Genomic DNA, 26,665 nt, shown 5'->3' with positions numbered 1-26,665 from the left:
AGTGACTTCACACATGCAAAGGCTCTGGTGTAAGAGCCCCCTGACCTGGTAAAAGAAAACTCTTGTCCCTTAAAAAAGGGACAAAAAACTGTGAAAGTTGGTTGGGGATACATTGCACCCCGACTAGTGCTGTCTGCCTGCATAGCAAGAGTAGATGTTGAGAGGATTGAATTGCACAGGAATAAGTGACTGTAGGCATGGGCAAATTATGACCAACATTGTCAGTGAAGGACAGGAGAGGCTGTGGTAAGAGTAAAATCACATCTCAACAAAAACAAAGAATGGATTCTGGCATGTTATATTAAATGGCACTTGATATGAAGTCAGGGGTTGGATTTCAGGGGCCCCAAACCAACCCCTTTAATAGACTCATCTTACAAACCCTCCCCGGCTCAATAGCCTACCCAGGTGGAGGCTTTTAGACCACAACTTAATATGCCACACTGCCATGATGCCTTTGGTGGAGTTGGAGTCAGGGCAGGATTCTTGTTTGTGTGCTTGTGCATTAGGGCGTGGGGCTCATGCATACCCAGCTTGGATGCAGAATGGAGATTGCAGCAAAAAAGAAACAAGAGTGAGGATAAAGGGCATGGGAGGGAATTTCTGTGTTTCTTGTTGTGGACTCTCATGTTCCCTGAGGCTCTAAGTTAAGCTAAGACAAATAATACTGTGAGAATTTACTCGATTTTCTGCCTCTGGATATATAATCACACTCCTGCCAAGCAGCCAAGAAAACACGATTTACACGTTCCTCTTCAAACAAGACAACTTGTGCTCGTGTCTGTACAACATAAACTGTTATGCAATGTGTACAACAAAATCTAAGCCGTTTCTCTTCTCCTGACGGTCTCTTGAAAAGGGATTTTTCGAAATCAAGCAGACTGCTTGTTCAATGATTAAATGATAGTGACTAAAATTTGGTTAGCGTTTCGGGGAATGCGGCATGCCTCAGTGAAAGGACAGTTTGTCAGGAGCCGAACATGGGCCTGTTGCTGATAATGCTGCTCATAGACTAAACTTGATTTTCAAAGTTTTTGCTCATGCCTGGGGATACAGTATGAGATTAACCCATTTTCTCAATTTCAAATTCTCATTAGATGTTGGAACCAATTCCTCACTGCACAGACAGGATTGGTTAATGCCACACAAACATAAGCCATGTTACCCATGGAGCAAAATAATAGCACATTTTTATTAACAGCTGATAAAGTGCTATGACTTTATTACTCCTGAATTGATATCGGCTGTCTGGTGGGGAATCAGTAAAAACACCACGATTTAGTTTTCATTTTGAACAGCTCAAGCATTTTTAACAGTACAAACTGCAGCACTGCTAACCCAGATCTTCGGTTTTCTTTTTTTCTGTATCTTTACTAAAATGTTTTGTTTGAAATTTACTGTAAGCTAGTTAAAGAAAAAAAAATACAGCATGAATGTTGACTACAGATTACTATTGTTTCAAATCTCAAGCTGATGGTTCATGAGGACACATAGCAGTGAATCTGAGTGCACGATCATTTTATTATATAGCAGCAAAACTTAATATGCAGAGACCAGACACTAAAGTCATAGAAAAAAAAGCACTTTTATTTTTCCGATCACATTCATCTCAGCCTCACAGACAAATATTCGACAAATCATCCAATAGATTTAACATATGAAATCGGTTAAAGTGTCTTATCAAGGAATCTCAACCATGGCAGTGCTTGAATGACATAAGAAACCTCATTCCAAGGTCACCCATTGGTGGCTTTAAACCACCACTGAAGGGCAAGTCCAATTAATAATCATTGCTTCAGCCACTGCTGGAGAAGCAAGAAGACATGGTCTCGGGCCAGAGCCAGCTGGGGAGGATCCTGGCTTCTAGCAGGGTACATGTTGGCACAGTGGGCTGTCCCTGGATTAGATAAGAGAATGAAAGAAATAAAAGGGTAGAATGAAAAGGGGGCAAAAATCAACAAGGTTTGCAGTTTTGTTTTTTTGGGATTTTCCACCCTTTTTCTCCCCAGTTGTACTTGGCCAATTACCCCAGTCTCCTGAGCCATCCTGGTCGCTGCTCCACCCCCTCCGCTGATCCGGGGAGGGCTGCAGACTACCACATGCCTCCTCCAATACATGTGGAGTCACCAGCCACTTCTGACAGTGAGGAGTTTTGCCAGGGGGATGTAGCGCGTGGGAGGATCATGCTATTCCCCCCAGTTCCTCCTCCCCCCCGAACAGCCACCCCGACCGACCAGAGGAGGCACTAGTGCAGTGACCAGGACACATACCGACATCCGGCTTCCCACCCGCAGACACGGCCAATTGTGTCTGTAGGGATGCCTGACCCAGCCAGCGGTAACATGGGGGATTCGAACCGGCGATCCCCCTGTTGGTAAGCAACGGAATAGACCATTATGCTACCTGGAAGGTTTGCAGTTTTGTTTTACATAAGCTATACGCAAATGTTTTGGGGAAACAAGTAGGCCCTTGCTGCAATACAAAACAGTTGCTTGGCATCTTTTACACATGAGCAAAGTACAGCATCTAAAAAAACCAAAACAAATAAAAACCAAGTTTTCAGTAAACTAGTGCCACTCCTCAGGTTTTAGTTGTGGATCTCCCACAGAAATCCAAACATCTGTTCAAGGGAGTATTATACCCTAATTAGGAGATGATTTCATAGACATACTGGTGCAGGTACAGTCCCCCCACCCCCTCACCTTTGATGAAGACAGCAGGGAGGTTGGGGCTGATGTCAAGGGTGACCCCAAGGGCATGCCAGGGATCAATAGACCCATTGGGGAAGACTATTCTGGTGCTGTGGATGCCGTAACTGCCATAGTGCTCATTGGTCTGGGCCACTGCCTCAACCAGTGTCTTACTGCTGATATTGTAGAAGTCTGCACATTGTTTGACATGATATCTGGAGAGGGCAAAAGAATATATGGGTTCTGATCGTACAAGAGAATGCATCAAAAAGCCGGAATAAAGGAAGAAAGGTTACTAATAGGAAAGAGATTACAAGGGTGAGAAAATTACTAGCAACTTGAGTAAAAGTATACCTATTCGTTAGTTTTTTTTTTCTTTTTAAATATGCACATTGCACTCACGGGAGAGGAAATCCATCAAATGGTTGGTTGGGGGAATCAGTGCTCTGGTAGAATCCAAACTCGGTACAAGTCTGGTACACCCACTGTCTCCCTGAGAATAAACAGGAATATGCAATACCGGTACTTACTCATGGTTTGTGTAATCATTTGGCTCAACCCAAAAAAAAATCAGGGCCTCAAAACAGGACACACCATCCTAACAACTTAAAAAAGCGGCTTCCTCAACAAAGTATTCACTCTTCTTTGTTCCCCCTTAAAAAAGGCAAAAGGGAAAAAAAGACTGGAACCAAATCCACCAGAGAGAGAGAGGGGAGGGGGACAGTTTGCACAGACACAGTCCAGCTGCTTTTTCAGGGACCACTTCCTGTCACAGACATCCACCAACACTCCCACTTATGAGACTGTCGATGGGAACTACTACAGGCCAAGACAAGGGCACCACATAGAAAATGGAACCGTTTTATGGCTGAATGAGGCTTGAAAAAAAGTTTTGACAACTCACGTCACCTAATGAGTTTTTGTATTTTCATAGTGACTTGTCTGGAATATTTTTTAAAGCCATCAGTAAATAGAAAAGGCACACACTTTGGGTGATGAGTTGCTGGAGTAAGAAAACCTGTTGAAAACTTGGGGTTAAAATATGCTCTGAATTTAACGAATTGATGATGGATGAATAACAAAATGATCTTCCTCTAAAGTCACCATCATTACACATAAAACCATACCAACCCTCCCCAAGCCCCCCCTACACACACACACACACACACACACACACACACACACACACCAACCTCCCCCTGCAGCAGGTCCATCCCAGGATGTATTTGTCATATCTCTCATATAGTTGCTGTAGCTGACATCCAAGCACTTCATGGAGAAGGTGTTCATCATGAGGCATGCCACAGCAGCGTATCGAACGTAAGGGTCCCCTAATGAGGCATCGGCCATGATGTCACACAGCACCTGGATTGTGATGTTAGTGCCCACTACACCCTGCAATGAAACAAAATTGGGGAGGGATACTTCTTGATGCTACTTCATGAAAGAATGATTGAATGAATAGATAAGAGGGTGGGTTAGGTTTAATTGAGCTTTAATCTCCAAAATTAGGTCATTTTTATCAATTGCTGATCTACAAAAAGTTGCAAATGCTTTTATCTATTCTCGGCTTCACTACTGTAATGCACTTTATTCAGTTATCAGCAAGGGCTCCCTCCACCGTCCGCAGCTGGTACAAAACGTTGCCGCTCGGCTCATTACCGGAACAAGGAGGCATGATCATATCACACCTGTGCTTGCCTCCCTACACTGGCTCCCTGTTATATTTCGAATTCATTTTAAAATGTTACTGTTCACTTTTAAGGCTTTAAATGGTCTTGCTCCTTCACACATTTGTGATTTATTGACTTGGTATGTCTCCCCTCGACCATTAAGCTCTGCAGATGGAGCCCTGCTGGCTATTCCCGGGTCTCGGTTTGTTACAAAGGGTGATTGGGCTTTTGCTGTTAGAGCCCCCACACTATGGAACTCTTCCTGCTGAGCTAAGACAAACTAAGTCTCTAGCTTCTTTTAAATCTTGTCTTAAAACTTTTCTTTTTATGGAAACTTTTAAAAATGTTTGACATTTGTTTTTATTTATACTGTTTTTGTTTTTACTCTTATTTGATCTTGCTCTTATTTTTGCCTCGTCTAGTTTTATCTTTTTTTTTTTGGTGATGCACTTTGTAACATTGTTTTAGAAAAGTGCTATATAAATAAAATTATTATTATTATTATCATCATTCTTAATTCCCATGTGGATGTTCGGACTGGCAGCTCCAGTCTGATTTTTTGGCACATCCAGATTTGAGTCAGATTACCTTTATCAAGTCTGGACAACAAACAACCCACATGTAAACTGATTTTTGCGAATCAGATTTAAAAATCACATTCATAGGTGGTTTGACTTGCGATTTAAAAAAAAATCAAATTTCCAGATATGCGTGTCAGTCTTGCCGCAAAGACGGGATTTCAAATGGTCCTTTGCATCAATTGTAGTGGTTAAGGCACCACACATCTTCGCTGAAAAGTAATGCTGACTGATTGCAGCACAAAACATGGCAGCACATATCAACCTCCTCTGTCACCAGTGCCGTCTGGTTCAACGGAGGAGTTCTGCACTGCAACTACACACTGATGTGTGTGTGTGTGTGTGTGTGTGGGGTGGGGGGGGGGGGGCAACAGGATACAGGTCCATTCGTCATAGACTGCAGCTTGCCATTTAGGTTCGGGATAGCGTGTGTTTGCAAGCCTACGTCGTTACCACGGCAACCAACACTGATAGATTAAAAATGCCTGAACAAACAAATCCAACCAGATAGCTTGCAGGTAAGAACGCGGACAGTCAGCCCTAAAGATCAGATATGAGAAACAAATCAAATCTACTAGTCTAAACATAGCTATGTGTCCCTCAGTAAAAGAATGAAACCAGACCTGCTCAACAGTGCAACACAAAGCCTCCCTTGCCTTTGACCCCTCTGGACACCTGCGTACATGCACGCTTCTCCAAAGGGAATGTGAAAAAATAAACTGCTGACCATAACTTGCGTATTGTGGTTCCAGGGTACTTTAAATTCCTAAAATTATATTGGAACAAAGGGGAATTTATTATTTTTTCCTCAACTGCCCCAATAATTGCCTGCATATTACATGGCCAGTGTATAATTAGAGCGTTGCACTGAAACTCAGCTATTTTTATACTAGTTGCTTACTCTTGCAAGTCCTTAAGTTCACGTCTTAAAAAAGAATTCCCTTGGCACATACAAAAGTTTTAGTGAAAAGATTAAAAGGAAATAGTTGGCTAGGCGGTGTAACCCCCCTCCCCAGTTAAGTTGCCTTTACAACTCCTCTCCTGAGCTCCAACATGAAGCAGAATGTTTCACATTTAGAAGGTTGGAGGGTAGTTCTTCAGTTGATCCTCTATGCTGAACAAAAGTTCCATTATCAACTTAATGCCCCACCACCATCATCTCCGCTCTTCTATGTATTATATTCTGGGTGAAATAGGAAACTTTTGGTAGTTTCTCAAGCTTCAGAATTACATAATTCCCCTACCCTAGTTTCTTGAACACCTGGTCAGCTAAACCTCCAACTTGGTTACACCTATCCCCTACTCCTCTATGGTACCTAGGCCCTGGTAGTTAGCTCTAAACACAGGCCCTTGGCTCAGAAAGGCAGCTGCTCACGCTGCTTGTTAGTTTGGTGAATCTGTGGCCCATCGCTCCTCTTGGTTCTTTTATAAGTCTCTCTTTAGCTCAGAGGGGGACAGGAAACCAGAGAGACCAAAGGGCCTTTTGTTGCTTTTTCACATCAGCTTATTGGTAACCGGACTCACGTCTCCTCAAGGGAACAAGGGGGCTAGAGAGGGAGAGGAACTGAGAGGGAGGGAAAACTGGGGAAGGGGGGTTGACCAGTGAATTAGGACACCAAGATGGAGTAGAGTGACAGACAGAGGCAAAAGATTATACAATTAGAAAAAAATGTGGGAATTTTTATGTGAACCAAGGGGGTGTCGATAGGGACTTCTGTGAAATAGCTGTCAGGCTAGCCAACATCTTCCTGTCTTACCCAATTTTCTTGCAGATTTGGTCATGTCTTTGCTGAATCACAAGTCAACTAGGTTGTAGGAGGGCTGAGATAGATGGAAACGCATCCCATTTATTAAATAAACTTGGCAAGGCAAACCACCGGTTTCAGCGGAAGTGAGGAGATATCTTCTGGTCAAGGCATCTCCGGAGGGTTTGAATGCTCTGATAGGCTAATTAGGCAGTCTGCCACCCTTCCTTATCTTAGTAATACTTTAATCCAATTTAAGAAGGGCTCTTCACACAAAACGTTATTATCAGACAAGAGCCATTTTTGCTTGAAGCAATCAGAGTTTGTTTTGGGTGGTAGTTTTCATGCATTTTTGATTGGCAGATGTACTGAAAGAGAAAATCTCATGTTTTGCATCTTCAAAATTGTAATGAAGGCCAGAACATGATGGCTTCTACAAAATGATTGCCAGAAGTGAGGCCAATTTTTTTTCAGTTCAAGTTTATTTTCTCTTTTCTGTGTTCTTAACGTGAATCATGCACCTTGGATGAACTCTGCAGTTTGCAAGTGACCTCTTTCCCATCTGAGCTGTGTTACGTGATGCTCAATTTGCCTCTGTAAATTCCTCTCACCTCAAACTCCCTGTTGTCTTGATTGTACTGGACCACATCCATGAAGTTTCCGGCCAGCGTCTCCAGGACGTATGAAGAGTCCATTTCTGTCTGGAGCTGGAGCTTGGAGCACAGACTGTGTGTGTGTGTGAGGGGGGGGGGGGACATCGTGAAACAGGAAGAGAGAGAGTGAGTGCGCCGATAAGAAAAAAAAAAAGGAAATAAGGAGAAGTGGAAGAGAGAGGGCAGCAGGAGGACAGGAAGGAGAGGAGATGGTGGTCAGGAAGAGAGTGAGGAGAACACAAAAATAAGAACGTGAAGGGTTAACAAGAGAAAAGGAAAGGAGGATAGTAGTGAACATAATGAGAAGCAACAAGGGAAGAAAGAGGACACAGAATGGAGAAAGAGGGGGCAGTGAAAAATAAGCAATGCGTAGATTTTAAATATAGGAGATAAAAGAGCAAGGGAAGGAACAACGGTCGAGTAAGACGGGAGAATTACAGGGAGAGTAAGAACAGGATGAAGATGGTTATTTCACATGTTTTCCCTTGTCCTCATTAAAAAAAAAAAAAAAAAAAAAAACTGCTAGTGACGGCATCCTGGTGTTTCCACGTTAGCTGCATTTAGCTAGTGGCAAGTGTTCAATTTTTAAACTGCGCCAGGTGGGTCACTCTCCTCTAGTAGCCATTTCTGCAGCACCCAACCCACCACATTCACAAGTTGTTTACTACCCAAAAGTGTTGATGAAGAGTTATTAGGAGAGAGAGAGAGAAAGAGAGAGAGACAGAGAGAGAGAGAGAGAAAATTAGGTCATCATAGCTTGTAGCCTCCTCAATATAGATTCTTTCCTCAGACTCATTTTGGGCACCATACAAATTATGTCATTTGTTAGTTATAGTGTGTGTGTGTGTTGCACAAGATGAAATGTCTGGGGCATTGTGGTTTGGAAAACATAACAGGCATGTGTGTAAGAGCATCTGTGTGCGTGCAAAAGTGAGAGTGCATGTTTGTATGACGGCATGTCTACAGGGTCCTATGCATATGGAACGTTAAAATGAGAGACGTCTGTGTGGTGAGGGTAGTGTGGTTTTAAAGACAAAGCTTTATTCTATAACTATGACATCATTAGCTTAAATCATCCACTCACAGAGACAAACCAGACTAATAAAATCTGTTTAACTCTGCCCTTGTGCCCATAAACTGACCTTTCATTTACTATAACTGGATGACTAACCTGGGTTAGGTAAACAGAAAGCTTATTATGACTGTAGATTCTGTCCAAGTCTGCAATGGCTGCATGTAAACATGTTAACTTTAGAAGTATCCAGACAGAAAAGTTGGTAAACAAAAAACTAAAAAGGGATGACTAAAAATAAAAAAAGACAAGGAATTAGAATGAATGACGATAAAAAGTGAGGATTTTTTTCCCTTCATCCATGCAGGAATTGGTACTTCAAAGATGGGTTGATGCAATAGCAGTTCAACCCTTACTAGAATAAATATGACATTCCAGAGTCCCACGCTGGGTGTGAAGAGGCCAAGATCAGGAACACATTATTTCATTTCATGTACATGAAATGAAACAAAAATGCTGTGAAAAAATAAAAATGTGCCCTGACCGGGAATCAAACCCGGGCCGCGGCAGTGAAAGTGCCAAATCCTAACCACTAGACCACCAGGGAAACCACTAGACCACCAGGGAATGGTGGTCTAGTGGGTGATGAAGTGGGAGAGTGGGAAGATGGTGGGTGATGAAGCTGTAACTTGACAAGTGTCAAATCAAAACCCAAAATAACCTCCCTGCACTCTTATTCCCTCTAATCTCAGCCAATCATAGCAATCCACCTACTCTTTATTGAATCCCACAAATGTCTAGTCTAGCTTTTGTGCATCATACACTGGTACTTCATGAATGAGAAAGAGATGTGGACATGTTTTCATCAGTCCCAGAGTGGAAAGACACTGCGGGATTTCTTGTAAAATTACAAGGATAATTGCCCAAAAAACAAACGCTTAATTGTGATGAATCTTATGCCCATCTCAAAAGTAGAATCTTTTTTCACAACTGCATCTCTTTCGAGAATATATATATATAGCATTTTTTTCCCCCGGAAAACATCAATAGTGTAGATAAAAGTGCTTAACAAACGAGGAGCAGAATATTAAAGGTATATGTAGGAAAAAAACAGTACAAGCTTGTTTCATGCGTCACGCACTCATCAGCTGCCAATGTCATTAACTATATATACAAAAGTATTGGGACACACCTCTTAACCATTGAATTCAGGTGTGTCATTCAGACCCATTGCCACAGGTGTATAAAATCAAGCAGCTAGCCATGCAGTCTGCATTTACAAATATTTGTGAAAGAATGGGTCGTTCTGAAGAGCCATGAAGTGGCAGACCACGTAAAGTCACACAGCGGGGTCAACGACTGCTGAGGTGCATAGTGTGTAAAATTCGCCAACACTTTGTTGTCTCAATAACTGCAGAGTTCCAGACTTCCTCTGGCATTAACATCAGCACAAAAACTGTGCGCCGGGAGCTTCATTGAATGGGTTTCCATGGCCGAGCAGCTGCATGCAAGCCTTACGTCACCAAGCACAATGCCAAGCGTCAGATGGAGTGGTGTAAAGCACGCTGCCACTGGACTCTGGAGCAGTGGAAATGTGTTCTGTGGAGTGACGAATCACGCTTCTCTGTCTGGCAGTCTGATGGATGAGTCTGGGTTTGGTGGATGCCAGGAGAACGTTACCTGCGTGACTGCATTGTGCCAACTGAAAGGTTTGGAGGAGGAGCGATAATGGTATGGAGTTATTTTTCAGGGGCTAGGTGAGCCCCTTAGTTCCAGTGATGGGATATCTTAATGCTTCTGCATACCAAGACATTTTGGACAATTCTATGCTTCCAACTTTGTGGGAACAGTTTGGGGAGGGCCCTTTTCTGTTCCAGCATAATTGTGCCCCAGTGCACAAAGCAAGGTCCATTAAGACATGGTTGGGTGAGTCTGGTGTGGAAGAACTTGACTGGCCCGCACAGAGCCTTGACCTCAACCCCATTGAACACCTTTGGGATGAACTAGAACGGAGATTGCGAGCCAGGTCTTCTCGTCCAACATCAGTGCCTGACCTCATAAATGCTCTTCTGGATGAATGGGCAAAAAAATCCCAGACACATTCCAAAATCTAGTGGAAAGCCTTTCCAGAAGAGTGGAAGAGTATTATACAGTTAGGTCCGGAAATATTTGGACAGTGACACAATTGTCATAATTTTGGCCCTGTACGCTACCACAATGGATTTGAAATGAAGTAATCGAGATGCAATTGAAGTGCAGACTTTCAGCTTTAATTTGAGGATATCTACATCAAAATTGGAGGAAGGGTTTAGGAACTGCAACAATTTTCATACATAGTCCCCCCATTTCAAGGGACTAAGTAATTGGACAAATGAATATAATCATAAATAAAATGTTCATTTTTTTTTTAAATTTTATTTTATTTCTAGTTTTTTTTCCCTTATCCCACCCGATTAACCCAATGGCATACGGGCGGAACTCTTGTCAAATAACTCCCCTGGTTCACGTTTCCACAGGAAGGAGATAGGCGTAACACCAGCTTCCTTCAAACTCGTGTCGGCTGCTCTCGCTATTTTACACACTGAAGCCTCGCATGGATTGCATCACCTTCAAGCTGCGAAGGAGGCGTAGGGAGAATGCTTTCAGTTGCTTGGCTGCAGGCGCCCGGGTGGGCCAGAGGGGTCGCTGGAGAATGACGAGTACCCGAACACTACACCGATCTACACCCACTATCCCTCGGGTAAGGGTGGCCTAATGAATGCCTTACCCCGTGGACGCTCTGGCCGTGACCGGTTACGGCGAGTCTGGGATACGAACCTCCCAGCCACATGATGAGCGGGTTGCAGAACGGCGGTTTATTCCGCTCGGCCACCAGAGTGGCAAAATGTTCATTCTTAATACTTTGTCGAGATTCCTTTGCAGGCGATGACTGCCTGAAGTCTGGAACTCATGAACATTACCAAATGTTAGGTTTCCTCCTTTGTGATGCTTTGCCAGGCCTTGACTGCAGCCGTCTTCAGTTGTTGTTTGTTTGCAGGTCTTTCTGCCTTAAGTTTTGTCTTCAGCAAGTGGAATGCATGCATGATCGGATTGAGATCAGGTGATTGACTCAGCCATTGTGGAATATTCCACTTCTTTGCCTTCAAAAACTCCTGGGTTGCTTTCGCAGTATATTTTGGGTCATTGTTCATCTGTGAAGCACCATCCAATCAACTTTGCTGAATTTGGCTGAATGTGAGCAGACAGAATGTTCCTATGGACTTCAGAATTCATGCGGCTGCTTCCGTCTTGTCAAATCATCAATAAACACTAGTGACCCAGTGCCACTGGAAGCTATGCATGCCCATGCCATCATACTGCCTCCACCATGTTTTACAGATGATGTGGTGTGCTTCGGATCATGAGCCATCCCAAGCCTTCTCCATACTTTTCTCATCATTCTGCTGCAGGTTGATCTTAGTTTAATCTGTCCAAAGAATACTGTTCCAGAACTGGGCTGGCTTTTTTAGATGTGTTTTGGCAAACTCTAATCTGGCCTTTCTATTCTTGAGGCTTATGAATGGTTTGCACCTTGTGGTGAACCCTCTGCATTTGCTCTCGAGAAGTCTTTTCTTCATGGAGTCTTCTTCACTTCACTAGATGTTGTGACGGGGTTTTTCTTTACCATGGAAAGGATCCTGCGATCATCAACCGCTGTTGTCTTCCGTGGACGTCCGGGCCTTTTTGTGTTGCCGAGCTAACCAGTGCGTTCCTTTTTTCTCAGAATGTACCAAACTGTTGATTTGGCCACTGCTAATGTTTCTGCTATCTCTCTGGTGGATTTTTTCTTTTTCGCAGCCTAATAGTCCATGGGCCAGACGATATTTCGGTACACTCAAGGTGGCAAAACTTACTTATAATTTTTGAAAGGATCCATGTCTGTAGATGATATTTTGGTATAACCATTCCTGAGTGGCAGCTGTATCACAGTTATCAGCTCATGAAGTTAACCACCCGCTAAACTAAATTGCATTTTAGACGCTGGTGCATATCCTGGTTTAGCCTCATGGTCAGGACATTTTTCAATGTTCTATAATATTGTCTTTGGTATCATTTTAAAGGGGACCTTCTTAGCTTTCATTCAAGCCCTGTTGTGGATATTTATCACAAATATAGAGGTCACTTGAGCTCTTCAACCCGTCAATAACACGCATCTTTCTGCAATTTTCGCCTAAACTATATACTTTCTTTTAGCCCTGTGGCATCTAGGAATATCAGGGACACAAAACACAAAAACTGGAATACTCACAGGACTGTAAAGATTCAGAAAATGTATAATATACCCATACTATTTCATTGTGTGAGGTGATTGTGAGCCTTAAATGAGAACTAGACCAAAGCCAGTTAGGTCACAAACTGGTCTCTATACATTTGTTTAAATACACAATCAAAATACATGATAAAAAGGAATACCATAGTGGGGTAATGAACTATTTTAATATTTTAAACAACATTGACATGTACATATACTTAGTCAATGATACATGTAATCCCATATCATTAGTGGGTATATGTAATGGTAATGGGTAGGGTAATGGGTATATGTGAATATGGTTACATTATTGTTAGCAAGCTCTGGGTAACCAAGTCCAGAATCAACATCCTGTGCATCAATAGACTACTACCACAGTAATACCATCAGAATCATCACACTGTCATTCATCAAACTGCTCGTTTCTCTCATCATCTGACTCCCCAAGTTCAAAGTCCAGTTCTGGACCATCCTGCTGTTTTTGGTTACTGCAGGTCTGTAACCTGCACATGTCTGTGCATGGAAGTCCATTTGACAGGCACATGCAGCTTGGCATTTTTCATGAATGCACACACTTGCATGTTAGCATTTCCAAGACCACATCTGGTGCAGGTGGGGAGCGCATCCAGTAAATGGCCAGCTTGCCTTCATCGTCTGTCCATCCATACTCAGTAGGGCTTGGCACCACAGGGTTAGCCTGCAGACAGCACTTCCATATTGCTGCCTGATAGTTGGCTCGTTGAACATGCATAAAGAGACAGTCTCTACATGGTGGCAGCTGGCTGGACTCAACCTCTCCCCTTTTGGTGCAGAAGAGCTGGTAACGCAGTTTGTTCACCTCAGCAGTGCTGCTATTAGCAACATACGTCTGACAGGTGAACTGCTCAATTTTCTGGAACAGCTCATCACTCACATTCCATGTCTGTCCCAGTTGACTAAAAGTCTCTTGGCAGGAAGTGTGCTTTCTCACCATCTTCAGGGCATTCAGCTTCCCTCGACCAGCGAATGCACTGACAGTGTCGCAGCCTGTGAAGGCATGTAAGCCAATTAGGCTGTCACAGATGCTGTCCCCAAGTGAACTTGCCAGTTTGGTGATGTCGACAAACCGTGTGCGGTTCTGAGTCCCACACTTCTGGTAGATGGGACAGGTGATGTCCTTCTGGAAGCCAAGACAAAGCACCATGACATCAGTGTCCTCAGCTGTGATGATAACTGACTTTGAGCCCGCATTTGCTGCATGCAATGCATGCAGGAGCAGACGGGTGTCAGCTTCTTCATGTGTGGAGTGCAGTTCTGCAGCTTCCTCACACCCATCTTCTGTCAACTTGTAGCAGGTTTCCTCACAGGTCATGTACAACACCTTGCCATGCAGCATAGCTCTGTATCGTGGGAGTTTCCACTCTTCCACCAGAAACTTGATGAGACTGGTCTTGTTGGAGGAACTGCACAGAAATTTTCTCCACTGCTGGACGTGGTGTCCCCCTGCAAGATTCTTGTACTGGAGAGTGATGTCTCCACCCCGGTTCAGTCGTTCAGCATCTTTGATCGAAGTCTGGTGATAGACATCAAAAACAACATCAATCCTCCCACTCTGTGCTCCCTCATGGAGGACCTGGGTCAAGGCTGACTCTGCCACCTGTGCAAAGGTTTTGTTGTTGCCATTCATTTTTTGGACCAGGCTCATCCCATCAATGATGGAAGTAGATGGGATTGGGATGTCTTCTGCAGGAGATACATTCTTTTCAAGCTCTCTGGCAAGTGCAGCCTTGTTTGTTTTTCGTAAGGACCCATCAGCATTTGCCAGTGCCCATGGTAGTGGGCCCAATGGGTAGGCAAGGACATCCTTCAGATTCACCTTCCTGCTTTCAGCCACCAGGATCATGTGACTGAAAAGGTTTCTATCTGCCTTCAGAACCACATCCTGTGCTTTCTTTCCATGAGCTTGTTTTGTGCTGACATTGGAGAATGTTTTCAGACTTTGCTTGGTCATCTTGTCGTGGAATTTCACAGGTGGTGGGTCTGCATCTAACCTTGTTTGCTGGAATGCTTGGTAGGCCTCTTCTCCTTTCTCAAGAGCTCTCAAGAGATCTATGGTCACATCAGGTGGAGCCATGTTGCCAGTGGAGAGGCTAACCAAATCAATCTCATCAGGGGACATAGGATTGAGCCAGTTATTCTCCATAAGGTCCATGAGAGACTGGACATCTGCTTCATCTCTCTTGATCCTTGGACTCTGTAGATCTGGATGAGACCATTTGCACCTGCCTTGACCTGTCAGGTCTCTCAGCTGTCTGAGGTACATGCTTCTATACTCAGCTGTGAGATAATATTTGGTCACAGCTCCTGGCTTCAAGCTGAATCCCTTTGTCCCTCCAGCTGTTTGGGTGTCTTTGTTCACCGTTTCTTCTATAGCTTGGTCAACAGGGATTCGGCCAAAGGGATTGGTGGAGCCCAGTTGGACTGAGAAGCCTCCTTTCATGAATTCTGTGTACCCATCTGGGTGTGATGGGCAGCTCAGACATCTTGGCGTAGTAGTAGGGGAGGTAGCGTGCATAATTCATCCTGTCATAAGCAAAGCACCATGGGATCATTGCTCGAATGCTAGCCAAGTGTAGCATCCACTCTCCCTCTCTGGATGCTCGGATGAGCCCCAACAAGATTTCAACCATGTCCAAATAGGACATCCAGAAGTTCGAGAGGCTGCCGTTTCCACCTCTAAGGAACTCACGGTAGACTTCAAATAGATCCATGATGCGTGTACAAGAGCTGTTCTCGAGGACCTCCTTCAAAGCATGTTGCGAGACTTCTTTCCCAAGGCTGTCAATGGTCTTCAGTGTCTCATTCAGGTGAACCATGTCATTCCTGTGAGTTTCTTCCAACCAGGACAGGAAACCATTCAAGGTCAGTCGCATGAGAGCCTCATACAGGAGCTTGTGTAGTCGCACTGCCCTGTTGTACTTGCGGCCATCCATAACACCAGCAATTGAGCCTTCTGCAATCATGCCAGACTCAATGCAGAGGTCTTTGAGTCCAGCATCTTGGAAACGCTTTCCTATTATTGCCAGCAGTGTGCAGATGGTGTGGAATACCCCAAGCCTAACGATGATATCATGGAACTTGTCATGGTGTTTCCATGTGATCTCGACAGCCTTCGCATACAGGGCTTGGTCAAAGACACAGACAATCTTCCTCAGGCCTAAGCACTGCATGATGCTCAGTGACTGGTTAAGCACCTCGTTGACAGTAGACATTTGTGTCGCTGGAGCATTGATGGTAGGCAGATAGCCTATATTGTCGGGGATGACCGTCATCTCTCCTCGAGTCAGGATGTTGAAGCCTGTCCAGCTGCTGACTGACTGTTCTTCTTGTTGTGACATGCGTGCTAGGACCCAAAGAAGGTTTTTCTCTCTGGCAAGCTTAGTATTGGCTGCAGTATCGGCATCTGACTTTTTGCTTTGTGGTGGCCCTACCCGTTGTCCAGCATTGTAAGTTGGTAACATTGGTGGGGGTCCATCAATGCTTCTCTTCTTTGTTTTGGGAACAGTGGGCATGGGTTGGACAGGAAGTGGGTTGACTGGCTTTGCTTGCACAGCAATCCCATTGACTCTGTGAGATGTTCCCTCACCACTGACAGTTTCTTCAAGACGGTCGATATTGTCCCAGGCTAAAGTTGTGAATATGCCAGGATGGATGTTAGCTGGAAGGGCAATGCCACTCCCTGATGATGAGAGTTTCTGGAGACACAGGGCAGTGTTGATCTCTTCCATCTGTGAATAGGACACACTGTGACCAAGTCGGTTGAGGATGTTTATCAACTCTACATTTCCTGTCAACGATTTGACACTGAATGGCAGAACAATGTGCTTGGAAGGCTTGGTATTTCCACATGTCACTGCATATACTATGTCATGGCCAAATGACTGCAGAAGGCACTGCACTCTCTGGGATGCATGATCAGGATCATTTGAGCCTGTGAGTAGAGAGTACAGGAAGATAATGAGCGACTCTGGAATGGTAGGACATTCTGCTTCTGGTTTGACTTCAGGCGGCCAGGTTTGAGGAACATCTTGACTTTTAATGTCTGCTCTCAATTTGATGGCTGCTTTGGCTAGAACATCTTGTGCACTGACACTTTTCAGGGTCTGCAGCTCCCTTTTGAGAGACTGATTTTCTTTGGCAAGTTCCCTCATGGACAAGTTATCGGGATAGAGGAGGAATTTTCCTTTCTCATCAGGGAATATCTGCAAGGCTCCAGCAAACTCACTCTCCAGGTTTCGCCTTATGTGCTTCTTGGTTGATTCCTTGACTTGGGCAATGCCTTGGGAGTTCATTGAAGCTACCAGTCTAGAAGAGAGATCAGTCATTGTCATCACTTGAGGATTGCCAAAAAGCTCCATCCTGATGAAGAGGAACAGCTCATTGTATGCCTTATTCACAGCAGCTTCATACTGGGCTGCAGCATCATCATCTTCATTGCTGGCAACCTCTCCTTTGGAAACCTCTTCTTTGGTGTAAAGTCTATAGCATGACCTGTGGTAGTGCCCTTCAGCTGCTACAAGGTCTCTACTCACAATGGCAAGGATTCTGCTGTCCCTTTTCTTTGTGGCTGCACCCCTGATCTTTGCATCAGCTCGCAGTTCTCGACACTGCACCAGTACTTCTCTCGTATTCTGTCTCTTGGAATATTTGCTGTTTTTCTGACAAAATATGCACTCTGCATCATAAGTCCTAGATGTACTTGGAGCATGTCGAGCTACTCTCTTAGATTGTTTCTCTTCAGCAGAGACACAACTTTTCTTTTCTTTTGCAAGGAGGCCATCAAGAATTTGCTTCATAGTGAAGATACTGCGACACTTTCTGTGGTAGTAGATTGCTGGAATCTGTCCCTCAGGAATGTCTTTTGCCAGTTTCAAAACTGGTGCATGATTTCGTATCTGAGCTGCCCTGAGCAGAGTTCTCCATGAGTCGACACTTTGTAGTGAAACCAGCTTATCTGTATCATCAGAACAGTGGATAATGCACTCCACCCGTGGGCGCTTTGGTATTGGGTAAAAACTTGCTTGTTCACCAGTGGCCATATTCAGTCAGTTTTCACATGCCACATACAAACAAATACATGTAACTTAGGTGTATGAACACTACTAAAACAAAGTTTACTTTGCTTCACCAGCGTCATATTACCATTATTTATCTTACATAGCCACAAATAGATACATTACCTAGTTGCTATGCAACAGTTGTATTTTGTCCACATGAGGCCACTAAAATCAACACAAGATGAAAGTTCCTCGTAGCCACTTTAACTAATCATATTAACATATACATTAAAAGAACATGCTAACATTATGGGAAATTAGCTTACAATCTTCTCCAGAGTGAGACAAGAAGATAGATACCAGTTTCCTCTATATGTGTTTAGTAGAAAGCTATCTGGCTGCACGTTAGCCTAGCTTAGCACAATGAATGGAAGTACACAGTACTGGTTATCCTTGGTTGTTGGCCAACTAAGAACTGTCCCAGAGTTTAAGCTAGGCTAATCAGTACCAGGGGTGTTGAAATGCTATATTTGTAAAAATCTGGGCACATACACAATCGTGAGAGGCACAGAAACAGGTTTCCTGAAAGAAGAATGAAATAGCTGCTCATTTGGAAAGGTTATCATGTATTATTTTACTTCTGTTAGTGTACCAAATAAAATGGCACCAGTGAAGTTGTGTCACCTTGGGTGATATCGATATCTGGTCTGACCCATGGACTAACTGGCTTTGGTCTAGTTAGTTTCTTAGTAATAATGCCCTTCTAATTTAAGGTTCACAATCACCTCACACAATGAAATAGTATGGGTATATTATACATTTTCTGAATCTTTACAGTCCTGCGAGTATTCCAGTTTTTGTGTTTTGTGTCCCTGATATTCCTAGATGCCACAGGGGTAAAAGAAAGTATATAGTTTAGGCGAACATTGCAGAAAGATGTGTGTTATTGACGGGTTGAAGAGCTCAAGTGACCTCTATATTTGTGAGAAATATCCACAACAGGGCTTGAATGAAAGCTAAGAAGGTCCCCTTTAAAATGATACCAAAGACAATATTATAGAACATTGAAAAATGTCCTGACCATGAGGCTAAACCAGGATATGCACCAGCGTCTAAAATGCAATTTACTTTAGGGGGTGGTTAACTTCATGAGCTGATAACTGTGATACAGCTGCCACTCAGGAATGGTTATCATACCAAAATATCATCTACAGACATGGATCCTTTCAAAAATTATAAGTAAGTTTTGCCACCTTGAGTGTACCGAAATAGGAAATTTTGGGCTCTGGCCCATGGACTATAAGGATGGCCTGCTTCACTTGCATTGAGAACTCCTTTGACAGCATGGTATGGCTTTGCAGCAACAGCTTCCAAATGAAAATGCCACACCTGAAATCAACTTCAGACCTTTTACCTGCTTAATTGATGATGAAATAATGAGGGAATAGCCCACATCTGCTCACGAAACAGCTTTTGAGTCAATTGTGCAATTACCTTAGGTCCATTGAAATGAGGGGACTATGTATGAAAATTGTTGCAATTACTAAACCCTTCCTCCAATTTTGATGTAAATACCCTCAAAATTAAAGCTGAAAGTCTGCACTCCAATTGCATCTCGATTATTTCATTTCAAATCCATTGTGGTAGCATACAGGGCCAAAATTATGGAAATTGTGTCACTGTCCAAATATTTCCGGACCTAACTGTAGCTGCAAAGGGTGGACCAACTCCATATTAATGCCTATGGATTTAGAATGGGATGTCATAAAAGCTCCTGTAGGTGTAATGGCCAGGTGCCCCAATACTTTTGTACATATAGTGTGTGGATATATATATTTATATATACACTGCTCAAAAAAATAAAGGGAACACATAAGCAATGCAATGTAGCTCCAAGTCAATCACACTTTTGAGATATCAACCTGTCCAGTTAGGAAGCAACACTGATTTGTGAATCAATTTGCAAGACAACCCCTATAAAAGGAATGGATTTGCAGGTGGTGGCCACAGACCATTTGCCTGTCCTCATCTTTTCTGGCTGATCTTTGGTTAGTTTTTCATTTTGCTAGTGCCCTCACCACTAGAGGTGGCATGAGGCGGTATCTGCAACCTGCAGAAGTTGCTCAGGTAGTGCAGCTCATCCAGGATGGCACATCAATGCGTGCTGTGGCAAGAAGATTTGATGTGTCTCCCAGCACAGTGTCCAGAGCATGGAGGAGGTACCAGGAGACAGGCCAGTACACCAGGAGACGTGGAGGGGGCTGCAGGAGGACAACAACCCCGCAGCAGGACCGCTATCTGGTCCTTTGTGCAAGGAGGAACAGGAGGAGCACTGCTGGAGCCCTACAAAACGACCTTCAACAGGCCACTAATGTGCAGGTTTCTGCTCAAACAGTGAGAAACAGAATGCATGAGGATGGTATGAGGGCCCAACGTCCACAATTGGGGCCTGTGCTCACAGCCCAACACCGTGCAGCCCGATTGACCTTTGCCAGAGAACATCTTGGTTGGCAGATTCGCCATTGGCGCCCTGTGCTCTTCACAGATGAGAACAGGTTCACACTGAACACATGTGACAGACGTGAGAGAGTCTGGAGACGCTGTGGAGAACATTCTGCTGCCTGCAACATCCTCCAGCATGACCGGTTTGGCGGTGGGTCAGTGATGGTCTGGGGAGGCATATCCTTGGAGGGCCGCACAGACCTCTACGTGCTAGCCAGAGGTACCATGACTGCCATTAGGTACCGGGATGAGATCCTCAGACCCATTGTCAGACCATATGCTGGTGCAGTGGGCCCTGGGTTCCTGCTCATGCATGACAATGCTCGTCCTCATGTGGCCAGAGTGTGTCAGCAGTTCCCGTATGTCGAGGGCATTGATGCTATGGACTGGCCTGCACGTTCCCCAGACCTGAATCCAATCGAGCACTTCTGGGACATCATGTCTCGTACCATCCGCCAACGCGATGTCGCACCACAGACTGTCCAGGAGTTGACCGATGCCTGATCCAGGTCTGGGAGGAGATCCCTCAGGAGACCATCCGTCATCTCATCAGGAGCATGCCCAGACGTTGTAGGGAGTGCATACAGGCACGTGGAGGCCACACACACTACTGAGCCTCATTTTGAATCGTCTTGAAGAATTTCCACAGAAGTTGGATCAGCCTATGTTCTCATTTTCCACTTTGATTTTGAGTATGATTCTGAATCCAGACCTTAATGGGCTAATGATTTTGATTTCCATTGATCATTCTTAGGTTATTTTGCTCTAAACACATTCCTCTGTCTAATAAATAAAGATTTTCAGCTGAAATATTTCATTCATCGAGGTCTATATTGTGTTTTTAGGTGTTCCCTTTATTTTTTTGAGCAGTGTATTTCAACACAGATACAGGAAAAAAGATTTTGATACATTGCAGTACAGGCCTGTTTCGTGCGTCTCGCACTCATCAGCTGCTAATGTGGTTCAACAAAGAATCATACAGTTTGCATTGCCCAGCGTCACACCCCTGATTTCGCTGGGCAACCCAAACTGTATGGTTCTTTGTTGAACCACATTAGCAGCTGATGAGTGCGAGACGCACGAAACAGGCCTGTACTGCAATGCATTAAAATATTTTTTCCTGTATCCGTGTTGATATTCTGCCCCTCGTTAGTTGAGCACTTACAACACCATTGATGGTTTTGGAAAAAAAACGCTATATATATATATATATATATATATATATATATATATATATATATGTGTGTGTGTGTGTGTGTGTGTGTGCGTGTGTGTGTATATATATATGTATATATATATATATATATATATATATATATATATTCATTATCCAAGCCGCTTACTCCGATAGGGGTCGCGGGATGCTGGAGCCTATCCCAGCAGTCATTGGGCGGCAGAGACTCCCTGGACCGGCCGCCAGTCCATCACAGTATATACATGTCAAGTTAGTGTACTGAGTAATGCCTTCTAAAAGGCTAAAATGAAAATGGAGAAAAATATAGCAAAGTGTAAAGACTCATGGAGGTACACCATTACCATTTGATAGAAATTCATTGTGAATATCTAATACAGTGAATGATTTTTTTCCAGGTGTTTAAAGCAATTAAGGAAAAATGAAGAGCTGCGACCTAATATCTCATCTAAACAAAAGAAAGGATAGTAATGCTACCAATGGCTAGAATAAAGTAAACTTCAGATATGATTAATAGGAAACAGCTGCTATATTGAGTTCCAAGGGCAAGGTTATCATCCACTTTTTACCATGTTCTCAGATGTGAGATCGTTTTATGGTCTTAATACATGCTAATCATACAAAGGCTTGGGTGAGGAACCAAAACTTTAAAAACATAAATGAATTATTTCTCCTATTTGTTCTCACTTCCATCTCGGAGCATATTAATGTCAGAGGGATGGCTAAGAAAGAACCTTCAATGGCGAGTTAGTTGATGAAAAGCCTCGTTGCTTCTTTCCAAATTTGCAACATGACAGTTTGCATTCAGGTGTGAGTGTGTGTGTGCGCGCGCATGTGTGAGGGGAATTGTAGAATAAAATACGTTTACTGTACTTGAAGTCTTTGGTGATGTTATCGTAAGTCTTGGGGTCTTTGAGGCGCTCCACAAGGGTGTCAGAAGCCTTTTTCACCAGTAGGGGGCAATCTGGCTTCTCCGAGGCCAGTGAACGCCACACGACTTCCAAATACTCTGGCAAAACAGAGACGCAAGGGTTGGGAATTTATACCCGAGCTGCCGAAAACATTGAAATAACACAGAAACCTTTATTAAAACATATCGCATCCTTTTGAAGCTATTCAAATTACTGCTTAATCTTCAAACAATGTGAAGCAAGTTCATTGCAGTCATGTACATTTATATTTAATTGTTATTATTATTATTATTATTATTATTATTATTATTATTATTATTATTATTATTATATTAGCATCCAGTGAAGCAGAGATGATTAACCAAGTAATTCATTTCATTGTTTATGACAGCTTAAAATTTGGGTCCTGGGGGAGAAATTCAAGGCTGCAAACACATGGTTAAAGCACCCAAGTTACTGGAAACAATACAGCCCAACGCTTATTTCTGTTTCGGGAAGTAATTTGTGGGGCACTATCTTGGACATATAACAAATTAAAAAATAATCTGCAGTAAATTCTCCACTCTGTGTATATACATGGACACACGTGCCCCTGATCTATCCTCCAAGCATCAATGGGGAAATTGCCAATGCGTGTGAGACACAGAGAGAGAGAGAGAGAGAGAGAGAGAGAGAGAGAGAGAGAGAGAGAGAGAGAGAGAGAGAGAGAGAGAGAGAGAGAGAACGCGTTCCATGAGTGTGTGGAATAAACAAGAGGTGGTCAGTGCTAAAAGCCATGTAAGCTTTAGTTTCCTCTTTCTGAGAAAAACTATGGCTTAAGCCAAAGACAACATGGATAACCTTCCTAATATTAATTTTTCTGCGTGCGCTACCACCAGCACGTAGTCCCAGTACTTGCAGAACTGCACCAGATTGTCAAAAGAATGTAGTTAAAAACAAAAAAAATTGTACAATTTGAATGAGGCTTGGTGTCCAACAAGAAAATATCTTCAAGAAGTTTAAATTAAGCCGAGTCTAATATAACAAAACAAAGAGGCGCGTCGGGTAATGATGTAAATATCCAACAACTGAATCAGGCCCTCCTTGATGTTGAAGAATAATGGCAAAAATACAGAGCCAGAATAGTCAACAAAATGCTCATCAAAAAATTAAATAAGTGAAATCTGACAGTCTTGAGAAAAACGTCTGAGGCACTCCCGACACAAAAAGTTAAAAATCTTATTAGGACATGGCTATAGACAAACATTAAAACTGATGCGCCAACACATTTCAGCTCCAGGGAAGTCAGTATCCAAAAACACCATTCTTAACCTTATGAATACCTTGAAACTTTTTTTTCCTCAAAACTATCAAGTTTTATCTCATCAAAGTTTGAGTAAGCATTTTATAAACCATTGTGGTTCCTTATTTTTTGCCAGACTTGAGTAATGGTTATACATTTAGCTTTTACTGCATTCAGCCCTGCACTCTGATGTACATCCAGACTGCAGCACAAAATTGTTGTTTGTGTATCGATATCTTGTCACCAGTTTGTCATGCTAACTTTATCATACCTGGGAAGTTGACCGCAGCATGAATGGGTGCGCTTGTAGCCACAGAAGCATGGACCAGGTGAGGGTACTTCAACCTGAACCAAGCAGCAAGGGAGCCTGGATATGAACCCCCAAATGCCACCCACTTTTTTTCAGTCAGCCCCTTGGACTCTGCCATGACAGTACGGAAGTGTGCCAAGTCTTCCAATGCCTGACGACTACTGAGGAAACGCAGGTTTTCTGTGCTCAGGTCACTAAAAGATACATGTGAATTTTAATTTATGGGATTGCATGTTGGCATCAGTCTCATACACATACACACACACACATTATATAATGTATCATTACTGTAAAGATTGTACATTCTGTAGAGGTTGTGCAATGCTTCAGTGGACTTAATCAATGGCTGAATAACACGAACAGGTAAGTGGCCAATACTATCCACCACCAAATAATGGGTTGCCATCTAGTGGTAAATTGGTTTAAATTAATATCAGCTTTGAAGCAGGTCTGGGGAAAAAATGTCCAGGTTTCTCTGAAACGGGTCAAGACAGACTAACGATTTCATACATACACTGTGGGGTGACTCTGTCCATAGAAGCGGTGTTCTAGCATAAGACAAAGGGCTCCCAGTTTCTGGGCATAAGTTAGCCATGTGCCCTCCACCATCCATGCTAGGACGGCCGGGCCCTCTCCACCTATCATCAGGAAAACTGGACCGCCACTCCTGTAGAACTTGTCGTTCACAAAGTATCTCTTGGGGGAGAAAAGAGATAAGGCAGTGTTGCACACAATTTTGTTTCAAACGAACGACGGTATTTACAAAACAGCATATCGCGCAGATAGCAATAACCCCCCCCCTCCCCACACCACCACCACCACCACTCACACAAACGTAGACAGAAGCAAACTTACTTGCTTCCATACACGGCTGTCTGCACCATTGAAGTGATCCAATTTTTGTGTGAACCATTGCTCTTCCAAGACAGTTCCTGCACTTTTGACCTGCACTTGATCGTATTTCCTAAATCCTTTGAGGCGTCCCTCACCATGAACACAGAAAAAAAGCAAAACAAGCAAGGTTATTTCAAACAAGGAGACGCTATACCGCTGAAAAGCCATATTGAACTAGGAAAAGAAAGCAAATCATGGGCACGTGACTGATCTTCGTTGATCATGTGACTAATTCTTCTTCCTGTTTTTTACACGGGCCATAATGGTGCAATTCCGCCATCTGTTGGAAATTTAAAGAAACCTACCGACGTGCTGTATTTGACTGCCCAGTAGGCGGCGGTGGCAAAATCACAACTTCCAACTAACCCCGCAGAAGAAGTCATCCGCCGTCAGTCCCCTTTCGTTCATTCTGACTGATAGTTAAGTTGGTACAATCGCAAGCATGGAGGAGGCAAAAAGCAAAGACAAAAAGCAAACTGAAAAGATAGAGGAGAAGGAGAAAGACAAAGAAAAGGGGCAGCAGCCTGCGGGGAAGGATAAGAAGGAAGATCAAGAACTGGTAAGTAGTGGTTATTTTTTTTTAAAACGGTGTCTCTTCTAGCTAGCATTTTTGCCTGAGTCACTGCTGCTGTCTGATAACACAGATCAGTAGGCCGAAAGCATTATCATTCTAGACAGTCGACCGATTGACATTATTTGTTTCGAAACGCTCTAATTGTATGGTTTTACGTAGCTTCATAAAAACATGTTTTGTTTTTAAAGTTCATGCAAATCTCATTCTCCAGTAAGCTAATGCTAACAGTAACTTGTCCTGGCTAGTTGGCAAGCGGCTAGCCGGTAAGCTAACTAAGCTAGCGGTGAGAAGTTACGGCCACAGACCGTTGCTGTCATTTATCGAGCTAATGCAGGTTGAGTTAGCATGCTTAGCTAACTGTAATGTTAGTCGATAACAGCTTCCTGCTCGGTAAGTTCCCACTTAGCGTAAATATCTAAATTCCCCACTCAGCTGTAACATTAATAATGATGATGATGTTAATAATAATGCATGTGTCTTATTCTGCTGCACAGCGGTTTTAATCCAAATTTAGCCTACTGGCCTTAACATTATATAGAACCACTCTGGTATCAAAGTGTTGTTTTGTTGTTACCCCCTGATTGCCTCGTACTTGACAATCAAACGATGTTTGTTGAAATTATGTATTTGCTAGATAGACACACCTGGTTTTACATTTTCATTATTAATTACAATTCATAACTGCTGATGACTGTTTCTGCTTTTCAGTCTGAAGAAGATAAGCAGTTGCAAGAAGATTTGGAGTTGATGGTAGAGAGATTGAGTGTGAGTATCTCACACTTAACTGAAAATATGCCACTTTTATTTTTTATATACAAAATGATGTAGGGTTGGGCGATATGGCCAAACATGTTATCAGGATAAAAATGTTCATGTTAGTCGATATCGATAATTATCGTGATAAATGTCAAGTCATTAGTTCTTTTAAGTTTAAAGGCTGATGTTTGCTCCTGAGTTTAAGTTTAAGAAACCAAATGGTTAACTGTGGTTTTAAAATATTCTTTATTGTCAGAACATGGCAAACAATTGCCAAACAGTAGAACATTTCACAAACCTGAGTAGAACATTCAAAACAATTATGATGTTTTTTCAACATCAAAATATGCATAAAATCCTTTTCAGTCCTTTTTGTTTGAACAAAATAAATAATAGAAAAAGAAGTGCTGCAGTGAACAGCACACATGTAACTTAAGATGGCTCAGACTGCAAATTTTAAAAGTTTTAAAGGATTATGCCAGTAAATAAACAAAGAATAATAATTCTGGTCAGCAGCATCTCGAACCCTTTGTACTGACAGTTTAAAACATGTAAGTGTTTTAGTT

At 43.0% G+C, this 26,665-nt stretch overlaps 2 protein-coding genes and 1 non-coding gene across 3 annotated transcripts in view; 1 reads left to right on the top strand and 2 right to left on the bottom strand.

Moving 5' to 3' along the window:
* Positions 1-1,520: 1,520 nt before the first annotated feature.
* On the bottom strand, positions 1,521-24,938 carry prss16 (serine protease 16). Its single transcript, XM_056284131.1, has 9 exons — positions 24,731-24,938; positions 24,390-24,571; positions 23,837-24,069; positions 22,246-22,381; positions 7,298-7,412; positions 3,884-4,085; positions 3,093-3,183; positions 2,703-2,905; positions 1,521-1,897 (listed from the first exon to the last, which is right to left on the bottom strand). The coding sequence occupies exons 1-9, from the start codon at positions 24,935-24,937 to the stop codon at positions 1,788-1,790; spliced, it is 1,479 nt and encodes a 492-aa protein (XP_056140106.1). The 5' UTR covers position 24,938; the 3' UTR covers positions 1,521-1,787.
* Positions 8,887-8,958, bottom strand: trnae-uuc (transfer RNA glutamic acid (anticodon UUC)). Its single transcript has one exon. It is a non-coding gene; the product is annotated as a tRNA-Glu (tRNA).
* A 235-nt stretch (positions 24,939-25,173) lies between the features above and the next one.
* psmd2 (proteasome 26S subunit ubiquitin receptor, non-ATPase 2) overlaps positions 25,174-26,665 on the top strand; it is a 28,306-nt gene continuing 26,814 nt past the window's right edge. The window contains exons 1-2 of the mRNA XM_056284129.1: positions 25,174-25,328; positions 26,052-26,108. Of these exons, the coding sequence (XP_056140104.1) occupies positions 25,212-25,328; positions 26,052-26,108 (174 nt within the window). The 5' untranslated portion in view covers positions 25,174-25,211. The remainder of the gene's footprint in view (positions 25,329-26,051; positions 26,109-26,665) is intronic.

The sequence above is a fragment of the Lampris incognitus genome, chromosome 7 (assembly GCF_029633865.1).
Source record: "Lampris incognitus isolate fLamInc1 chromosome 7, fLamInc1.hap2, whole genome shotgun sequence".
Taxonomy (NCBI): domain Eukaryota; kingdom Metazoa; phylum Chordata; class Actinopteri; order Lampriformes; family Lampridae; genus Lampris; species Lampris incognitus.
This window is presented reverse-complemented; position numbering and strand designations above follow the sequence as displayed.

Bases quoted from the DNA above. Each gene is read 5' to 3' on its own strand.
- prss16 (XM_056284131.1), bottom strand. From the start codon at position 24,937: ATGGCTTTTCAGCGGTATAGCGTCTCCTTGTTTGAAATAACCTTGCTT. The intron at 7,413-22,245 runs GTACAGTAAACG...ACACACACACAG, and splicing joins AACATCACCAAAGACTTCAA to TCTGTGCTCCAAGCTCCAGC. The intron at 1,898-2,702 runs GTGAGGGGGTGG...TATCTAATCCAG, and splicing joins CCCTGCTGTCTTCATCAAAG to GGACAGCCCACTGTGCCAAC.